Source organism: Somniosus microcephalus, chromosome 12 (genome assembly GCF_052327205.1).
Source record: "Somniosus microcephalus isolate GS21.2 chromosome 12, FLI_Smic_1.0, whole genome shotgun sequence".
Lineage (NCBI taxonomy): Eukaryota > Metazoa > Chordata > Chondrichthyes > Squaliformes > Somniosidae > Somniosus > Somniosus microcephalus.
The window spans coordinates 161,463,735-161,473,882 of NC_140998.1; the positions used below are offsets into that span (position 1 = coordinate 161,463,735).

At 44.5% G+C, this 10,148-nt stretch overlaps 1 protein-coding gene across 1 annotated transcript; it reads right to left on the bottom strand.

The window, feature by feature from the left end:
- Positions 1-1,680: 1,680 nt before the first annotated feature.
- Positions 1,681-8,217, bottom strand: LOC147109652 (EEF1A lysine methyltransferase 3-like). Its single transcript, XM_086002337.1, has 3 exons — positions 8,047-8,217; positions 6,738-6,849; positions 1,681-2,093 (listed from the first exon to the last, which is right to left on the bottom strand). Exons 1-3 carry the CDS (start codon positions 8,215-8,217, stop codon positions 1,681-1,683), a joined length of 696 nt encoding a protein of 231 aa, XP_085858463.1.
- Positions 8,218-10,148: the final 1,931 nt, after the last annotated feature.

Sequence of the window (10,148 nt, forward strand, 5' to 3'; positions counted from 1 at the left end):
CTTCAGATAAAACGTGAAATTGAGTCCTAGACAGAATGGTAGGCGTGAAAACTCTGGACTCATTAAAAAATAAGCAATTGGAAGCTGAAACGTGACGGTGACTTCAGGGTCATTGTGGATGGATGAACTACGGGCGGGAGGGAGGGGGAAGCGAATGGTGTTCCTCATCCGTAATTATATTTTAATTTTTCAGCCTGTTATTGCAATCCAGCCAACCCCATGATCTCATTAAATGGCGGAGCATGCTCGAGGGGCCGAATGGCCTACTCCTGCTCCTATCTTCTATGTTTCTATTAAAGGCGCTATATAAATGTAAGCATGTTGCTGATAAGGAGAATCAACTTTCGCTTTTTCAATTCCTGTTGATATTTGGAATATATTCACCTTGAGGTCTAGTCGTTCGAGAGTCGGGGTTGTTTCATCCCGTGCCTTGTGATGTTTCATAAACCGACTCAAATCGAAAGAACTAGTGACGACTCAAATACCCGCGTGAGTAAAACGCAATACTGCAATAATATTTAATAGTCAAGGGTCATTATCGATTTGTTCACCTTAAATGAAACCCGTGACAGGACGCAGTTTACTCAGTTGCAATTGTTATTTTATTCCATTTGAAATTGATGTCAACATTAAAACAACGCTGCATGAAATCAGATCAGTTTAATGTGTTAGGCATTTTTCCAACGGTACATGCTGGAGCAGCATTAGCTGATTTGAAACTCACAAAACAGTTATGTGCTTGTCAATGTTGGCATTCTACTCTATACTTGATTAACGATTAAGCAGTTGGAATTTTAAATATATAACTTGGACAGCATTAGTAGAAGGCGGTGGGAGCCGTGTCAGTACAGGCGAGATAAATCGTTGTGTACATATCCTTCACACTAAGATGTGGACTCTTACTCTGTTGTCTTCTTTCCCTGTTAGTTGAAGTTTCTTACTTCCGGATAAATGTCGTCGCTGAAGTGCGGTTGCACTATAATTCTACTGAGACTATAACATCAGTTTTGGTACTGAGATAAACTGAGTCTATTCTATTTTATTAACGTTCTAATCTTAAAACAAAATGCCCCAACTTAAATATCTTAAATTGTCAAACCTACAAGAATTTATTAGACCTCCGGGTCAATCCATCAAATCTTCACCAAGTTGATGGTTTCAACTAAAGGAGGACATCGACATCCAGAAATGTTGGTTATCGTACTAATTTAATCTCTGCACGGCTCTTAATGTCGGTACTTAATGTAAGCAACTTACATATAATTGTTAATAATGCTCCCATAAAAATTGAAGTCCTGACATACTTTGATCGTGACAAAAACCCGCTTTTATTTGTTATATACCATTTCATTTATAACCGAGTCAAGTGCATTTCAAATTGCTTACGCATCAAATTAATATAAACGATTTAGCATAAATGAGTGGGCGGGCGCTAGCTTATTCTGCAAATTATAGAGCACGCGCTGGCGATATCCGGGAGGGAAACTCCTTTATTTTTTTCTGAACCTGTCAATAGGAGACTGGTAAAGAAATGAGATAGTTGTTAAACATTGATTTCATCTGAACTGTTTGAATCTTCAGCCGCTTTTACCTTGTAAAGAGCAGAAACTTAAAAAGCTATTGATAGGGAGGCTCCTTTGTCAATCCCAATGGCAGGTTCATGCCAGCAGACTTCCGGCTCTACATCCACACCTGACTCTCGAGATTTGTACTAATTTTTGTCATTTTGTACACAGCAATATCTTTTTCCATTGGCCTGTCAACAATCTGGCAGTCATAATATTCAGGTAGAATCATCTCTTGGAAAGTCAGGGAGCCGCTGTCGGCTCGAAATTCGGAAGCGAGGTAAATTGTAGTCTGTTCGTTGGAGAGATAGCACAGTGTATCTATTAGTTCGGTATAGGTGTCAGCTCGATAGACAATATCCGATCCCAAGATAAAGTCATAGTCGGTAGGAAAGTTAGTTTCGTCTTTACCCCAGATCAGGGGACGGACCTTTAAACGGTGCTTGCAGGCAGTGGGGATATTGATGAAGATATTGTTTCTGATTTGCATCAAGCTATTCGGTTTATCTGTTATGGTAACATTTCCACCTGACAAACGAGAAAGTGATATTAACCGATCCGTTGAGAGGCCTACAGACCTCGCCTCTTTCTCCTCACGCTACACCACTTGGCCTTTTGTCCCTACTTTTACACTCGTTTTCACCCACTGCCTCTTATATAAGGAGTGCTTTACCTCACTTGCCATGATTATTTCAATTCTAACAGGATTACCTATATTTAGTTATATCCCCTGATGCCTGTGTCATACTTTCTACCACGTATCGATCTCTGTCATCAGAAGCGTCTTAAATATTCAGATTAAAATAATGGTTTGGCCAAATTGAGATCCGGTTTTCGGAGCTCGAGCGTCAGCTGGAGGCACTGCGGTGTATCCGCGAGGCTGAGAGTTACGTGGATAGCACGTTTTTAGATATGGTCACCCCGCAGCTTAAGAAAGTGCAGTCAGAGAGGGAATGGGTGACCACCAGTCAAAAGGGGGCTGGCAGGTAGTCAGGAAAGCCCCAGAGTGCATCTCACTCAACAACCGTTTTCCGGTGAAAGTGACGGTTCCTCTGGGGAGCACAGCCAGAGCCAAGTTCACGGCACTGTGGGTGGCTCAGCAGCACAAGGAAAGGAGGAGTAAGATTGGAAGGGCAATAGGAGACTCAATAGTGAGGGGTGCAGACAGGCATTTCTGCGGCCGCAGACGTGACTCCAGGATGTTATGTTGTCTCCCTGGTGCCAGGGTCAAGGGTGTCACTGAACAGCTACAGGGCATTCTGAATGGGGAGGGTGAACAGTCAGAGGTCGCAGTTCACATTGGTACCAACGACATAGGTAGAAAGAGGGATGAGGTCCTGCAACAAGAATTTAGGGAGCTAGGTAGCAGATTAAAAAGCAGGACCTCAAAGATGGTAATCACTGGATTACTCCCAGTGCCACGTGCTAGTGAGTATAGGAATAGGAGGATAGAACAGATGAATGCGTGGCTAAAGAGTTGGTGCAGGATCTGTTTCCGGGGAAGGTGGGACCTGTACAAGTCAGACAGGTTGCACCTGAACCAGAACAGGACCAACATCTTTGCGGGGAGGTTTGCTAGTACTGTTGGGGGAGGGAGGTTAAATTAACTTGGCAGGAGGTGGGATACGGAATTGAGCTAGGGTAGGTGGTAATGCACAGCCAAAATTAGAGGAAAATACAAGTCAGTCTGGAAGGCAGAGCAAATATGTAATGGCACAAGGGAGTATGGCAAGGCTGGATGGCATTTGTTTTAATGCAAGGAGTCTTACGGGTAAGGCAGATGAATTGAAGGTGTTGATGAACACATGGGAGTATGATATTGTTGCTATCACAGAGACATGGTTGAGGGAAGGGCAGGACTGGCAGCTCACTATTCCAGGGTATAGAATCTTCAGGCGAGACAGAGGGGGGTGTAAAAGAGAAGGGGGTGTCGCAATATTAATCAAGGAGTCAGTTTCTGCAGTAAGGAGGGATGATATCTTAGCAGGTTCCTCTAATGAGGCCATAAGGGTAGAACTTAAAACAAAAAGGTGGCACGCACTTTGCTGGGCGTGTGCTATAGGGCCCCAAACAGTCAGGGGAGATAGAGGAACAGATATGTAGGCAAATCTCAGAGAAGTGTAGAAATAATAGGGTAATAATAGTAGGGGATTTCAACTTCCCCAATATTAACTGGGATAGTCAGAGTGTGAAAGGTTAAGAGGGTGTGGAATTCTTAAAGTGCATCCAGGAGAGCTTTTTGAGCCAGCATGTAGAAAGTCCTGCAAGAGAGGGGGCGGTATTGGACCTAATTCTAGGGAATGTAGCCGGGCAAGTGGTAGAAGTGTCAGTAGGAGAGCATTTTGGTGACAGTGACCATAATTCGGTGAGATTTAAGGTAGCCATGGAAAAGGACAAAGATGGACCGGAACTAAAAGTTCTAAATTGGAGGAAGGTCGATTTTAATATGATAAGGCAGTGTCTGGCCAAAGTGGAGTGCGATCAGCTACTTGTAGGAAAATCCACATCAGAGGAGTGGGGGTCATTCAGAAAGGAAATAGAGAGAGTACAGCACCAACATGTTCCTGTAAAGGTCAAGGATGGGACCAACAAGTCCAGGGAACCTTGGATGTCAAGGGATATACAAGAATGGATTAGGAAAAAAGGGAGGCTTTTGGCAGATACAAAGGACTAAAAACAGTGGAAGGCCTAGAGGAGTATAGAAAGTGCAGGGGGTTACTTAAAAAAGAAATTAGGAGAGCAAAGAGGGGGCTTGAAAAAACACTGGCGGGCAAAACAAAAGAAAATCCCAAGGTGTTTTATAAGTAGATTAAGGGCAAGAGGATAACCAGGGAAAGAGTAGGGCCCATTAGGGACCAAAGTAGCAATCTGTGTGTAGAGCCGGACGATGTGGGTGAGGTTTTAAATGAATATTTTGCATCTGTGTTCACTAGGGAGAAGGACGATGTAGGCATAGAAATCAAGCAGGGGGATTGTGATATCCTTGAACAAATTATCATTGAGAGGGAGGAGGTACTGTGCGGTTTTAGCGGGCTTAAAAGTGGATTAATCCCCAGGCCCAGACCAGATGTATCCCAGGATGCTGTGTGACGCAAGGGAGGAGATTGCAGGGGCTTTGACACAAATTTTCAGAACCTCTTTGGCCACAGGGGAGGTGTCAGAGGACTGGAGGACAGCTATCGTAGTATCATTATTCAAGAAGGGTAGCACAGATAAACCAGGGAATTAAAGACCACTGAGCCTAACATCAGCAGTAGGGAAATTATTGGAAAAAATTCTGAGGGACAGAATTAGTCTCCACTTGGAGATGCAAGGATTAATCAAGGGTAGTCAGCATGGCTTTGTCAGGGGGAGATCATGTCTAACCAATTTGATTGAATTTTTCGAGGGGGTGACAAGATGTGTGGATGAGGGTAGTGCAGTTGATGTAGTCTACATGGATTTCAGTAAGGCTTTTGAAAAGTCCCACATGGGAGACTGGTCAAGACATTAAGAGCCCATGGGATCCAGGGCAATTTGGCACATTGGATCAAAAATTGGCTTAGTGGCAAGAGGCAGAAGGTGATGGTAGAAGGTTGGTTTTGTGACCGGACGCCTGTGTCCAGTGGTGTACCGCAGGGATCGGTGCTGGGTCCCTTGCTGTTTGTAGTGTACATTAATGATTTAGATATGAATGTAGGAGGTATGATCAGTAAGTTCGAAGATGACACGAAAATTGATGGAGTGGTAAATAGCGAGGAGGGAAGCCTCAGGCTACAGGATGATATAGACGGGCTGGTCAGATGGGCAGAACAGTGGCAAATGGAATTTAACCCTGAAAAGTGTGAGGTGATGCATTTTGGGAGGATTAACAAGGCAAGGGAATACACAATGAATGGTAGGACCCTAGAAAGAACAGAGGATCAGAGGGACCTTGGTGTGCATGTACATAGATCTCTGAAGGCAGCAGGACAGGTAGATATGGTGGTTAAGAAGGCATATGGGATACTTGCCTTCATTCACCAAGGCATAGAATATAAGAGCAGGCAGGTTATGATGGAGCTGTACAAAACGCTAGTTAGACCACAGCTGAAATATTGCGTGAAGTTCTGGTCGCCACACTATAGGATGGATGCGATTCCATTAGAGAGGGTGCAGAGGAGATTCACCAGGATGTTACCTGGGCTGGAGCGTTTCAGCTATGAAGAGAGACTGGACAGGCTGGGGTTGTTTTCCTTAGAGCAGAGAAGGCTGAGGGGGGACCTGATTGAGGTGTACAAAATTATGAGGGGCATAGATAGGGTAGATAGAAAGGAACGTTTCCCCTTAGTAGAGGGGTCAATAACCAGGGGGCATAGTTTCAAGGTAAGGGGCAGGAGGTTTAGAGGGGATTTGAGGAAAAACTTTTTCACCCAGAGGGTGGTTGGAATCTGGAACTCACTGCCTGAAAGGGTGGTATAGGCAGGAACACTCACAACATTCAACAACCATTTAGATGAGCACTTGAAACGCCATAGCATACAAGGCTATGGACCAAGTGTTGGAAAATGGGATTAGAATAGATAGGGCTTGATGGCTGGCGCAGACACGATGGGCCGAAGGGCGTCTTTCTGTGCTGTATAACTCTGACTATTTTACTGACACTTTAATACCACCTGTTGATGGAGAATTAATCTAAATTTCTTATTTATTTGTGGTAACCTTTGGGCTTGGCCCCTTTGTTTTTAGTCCAAATGAAATGTCTAGTTGCTGTTATATCAAACGCAACAACTGGCTGGTCAAATCTCTACTCGGAGGATTGTCCTTCGCAGTAATGGGAAAATGTCACACTGAACGGAACGCGGCTCATTCAAACGTTGGATTAATTGGTGGTTATCCAAGGAGTACAGCCCTAAAGACAAAAGGTGTGTAAATCATTTTTAATGTACTGACGATAGAACTTAGCACTACCAGATCAGCGGTGTCTCCGTCCACGGATGGACCAGAACTCTGAAAAATTAATGGTTGCAGTAGGGAGACTCAATTCCTCCCAAACCATGTGTACCACAGGAAGTGTAGGAGGCGGAATCACACCATTCCTTACTCTCAGATATGGTAACACTCCTTTATCGATATAGATAGATAGGTCTTTCTATCATTTTCCTCTCGTCGGTAAAATGGCACATTTAGGTTTAATGACACGCGGTAACTCACCGAGTAAAGCTGCTAATATTCCCACAATTCCAGTGCCCGCTCCCAGCTCAATCACTTTCTTCCCAGTAAAACTGATCTTCTCCTTCTCAAAGTACCGGCAAAGAGCAATTGCCTGAAACGATTTTAAACGCAAGCATTAGGATTAACGCATTCAGAGCGTGATGAAAAGTACCTGGATCCCAAAGCCTGCTGTTAACGAAGGGTGGGGTCGCGGTACAAACAATTTCCTACAGATATACAGGAAAGCCCCATAGAACTGTTGCGAGGCGGACACTCTCACCCAATCCCAGTGTGTTCAGATCAGAACTGGCGGGTCTGTTAACGGGCCGCGTGTTCTTGCTCCTTCCTGCGAATGCAACGGGTCCCAGAAGCCATAAAGGAAAATAACTTGAACAAAGATGTGCGGGTTAGGTTGATTGGCTATGATAAATTGACCCTTAGTGTTAGGGGGATTAAATATGTGGGGTTACGGGGATAGGGTGGGATATGTGTTGGTGTAGGGGTTACGGGGATCGGGTGGGATATGTGTCGGTGCAGGCTCGATGGGCCGAAATGGCCTCTATCTGCACTGTGGGGTTTCTGTGATTTCTGTGATAACCTGTCGCCCCACCGGCTCACCGCGCTCACAATAACTCGCAGTCTCATCAAGTCCCTCGGCTAACTATGAGCGCAGTCAAAACTGCACCAATGACTCAATGATGCAGCACACGTTGTGGCGCTGACTCTCAAAGAACTGGGAGGTCCCAGGTTCCTTTCCCGGTCTGTACTGTGTTAGTCACGCTCCTGATTGCTACCCGGGGACTCATCGTATATTGTGTATCTGTGCACAGCAACAATGTACGCGGCCTGTGTAGGCACTCAGTGTCCGGGTTCCCGCACGTAGAATGGCCATTTTGGGAGATACTGCGAATGACAGTGGAACAGAGCAGGTCAACTCCAGAAGGGGAAGGGAAAATTAGAGTATGGAAATATAAAACACCACACCGGCACCAGTGAGGGTAGGTTCTTTAACCGGCTTCAGTGAGCCGCTAACCCTTATTAAAACATAGGGTCGAGACCAGGAGAAATGAACATTGTTGTGTTTCAAATGTATGTCAGAAATGTACGTTCTAGCCAGCCACACCGCGGACCTTGAACAGAATGTGCCAGATTGGTGATGCATTTTGAAATCGTATTTGTCTGAGAAAAGGAGGGTGATTGCAAACCCACTGCAACTTGGAACAGGGAATCATGCTGATTTATTTTCTGATAAATATGTAAGATGCGATAAACCAGCTAGTTATCTATCACACTAATGCAGCGAACTTACACAGTCCCAGATATAAGCCGATACGCCCAGGTTAGCGCCCAACGTTCGAGCGATCTTTAAGCTGTATCCGCAGAACTCAAAGTTGTTCTGCCTGATGTAGCAGGTCGAAGCGTGATCTTTCCCCTTTGTGGCATCGTCGCCGGAATTCTCCTGGCACAGGGCTGTGGTCATCCTTTCTAATCTACCTCTGGAATTCCCCTGATGGTTCCTCTGTGATCTTCAAGGTACTTCGCTCGAGGCGCAGTACTGAAGCAGGAGCTTGCATTTATATAGCGCCTCTCGCGTTCTCTGGATGTCCCGAATCTCCTCATAGCCAATCATGTCTAATTACTCTTGTTATGCAATCAAGCATGGCAGCCCATTTTACGCACCGTCAGTTCCCACAAAAAGTCAAAATAAACGATCAGGTCATTAATATTGGGCAGATCACTGGGAGAATTCCGCAGCTCCTTTTTAAGTAATCCCACCGGATCCTTTACCTCTCATACAGCATTATAAACAATTGTATTCATGTATTTATCCACCTTTCTCTTGAAATTCTGATACAATTAGCCCCTGCTCTCCCCCTTGGAAAATTATTCCATTCACTCACCACTCTGCCTAAAGTAGTTACATCTTTTCAGGCTCCCTCTTGTAAGTTTCAATTCGTGCTCTCTTGTGTGATCTCCAAATGTAACCTATGGGGATTCAAGTTGATCTTCAGGATCTTGAATACTCCAATAAGATTCCCTTTGAGTCTTTCCTTGAATATATCAAAAGGTTTAACTGTATCTTGGAAGAACAGTCTCCAGAGGCGATGTCCTGTTATGTTCTCAACGGGTTTGATGGCCCGTTAAGTAAGTAATATTCACATCCACTTCTCCTGCGAGACGATCATCATGTTTATTTTCTTGATAATGGGAAGGTGACAGTGGTTTTTACTTTAGGCCAATTTACACCCGGCATCTTATCCCACAATGGGCGAATGCAAATTTCCTGCCGCAAAATTAACTTTAAAACAAATCAGGAGAATAACAAAGGTTACCTGTGGGAGAAGATCTCATCAAATAATTAAAGAGTAGTCTCGATTTGAAGCCTAATTAATCCCCCAAATTGCATTAATATTTGCTTCGTCCCCACACTGTTGACACCAGTTCACTGCAGCTGAAATAAGAAATAGGTTAAGACCGGAACTCTTGTAAAAACTCTGATAATAGTCAGGCTCAGCAGGAGACACCGTTACTCAAAAAGGGATGTGGAGGAGCACCTCATATTTTCAGGGAAGTAACAGAGGAATATTTGCCCCACGTCGCTCCTGTCCTGGGCAAAGCAAAGAACAGAACATTTGCGTTCAGCACTGCTCAGAGTTTTGGCCCGAGACTCGATCCTCCCTCTCCAGAAATTAAACATTATAGGCAAGGAAAAAACAATGAACTCACAACATGAGAGATTGCTGTTCAGCAAAATGGCTAGCTACGGGAATAACTAGTTCCACTCAAACCATCTCAGTAGTGCACACTCAGGCATGCTCTGCCAAGCACATCCAGGATGTCACAAAGTATCTGAAAGGACCAAATCATTGCTATCCTTGTTGCAAGTGGATTGCTGGTCCTCGATTTGGGGAAGATGAAAGAGGCGAAATGTTTGCTCGCGAGTGCTCAGGTCATAGAAGCTACAACAGGAATATAAGAAACTGCTTCATGGCATATCCTAGCAGAGAGACAACTATCTTCAACTGCCAAGGAAAGAACGCATCAGAAGGCTCTGAAAAGAATAATGAGCCACCGAGTTCCCACAACACACGCTTGCTACAGTTAGCATGGGCATGGGCAAAGCTAAGCAAAACTCTAAATTATAATGTGACTGGCGTAATTATGGCACACATTCCTGCATCAGTCACTATGCTGTGCAATACTGTACAGAGAACGTCATAGAACAGTGTGGATTGTGGCACGTTTCATCAATTTTAGCCTTGACCCAAGCAAACGGTAATGAAGTAAAGCACTATTACGTAAGATCGAGGAACAGCGCCTTATCTTTCAATTAGGCACTTTGCAGCCTTCCGGTATCAACATTGAGTACAACAATGCAGATTGCAACCTCTAGCCCCATGTTTTTTGGAC

Coding starts and splice junctions, on each gene's coding strand:
- LOC147109652 (XM_086002337.1), bottom strand. CDS start 8,217: ATGACCACAGCCCTGTGCCAGGAGAATTCCGGCGACGATGCCACAAAG. Junction 6,850..8,046: donor CGGCTTATATCTGGGACTGT/GTAAGTTCGCTG, acceptor AAATCGTTTCAG/GCAATTGCTCTTTGCCGGTA. Junction 2,094..6,737: donor AATATTAGCAGCTTTACTCG/GTGAGTTACCGC, acceptor CTCGTTTGTCAG/GTGGAAATGTTACCATAACA.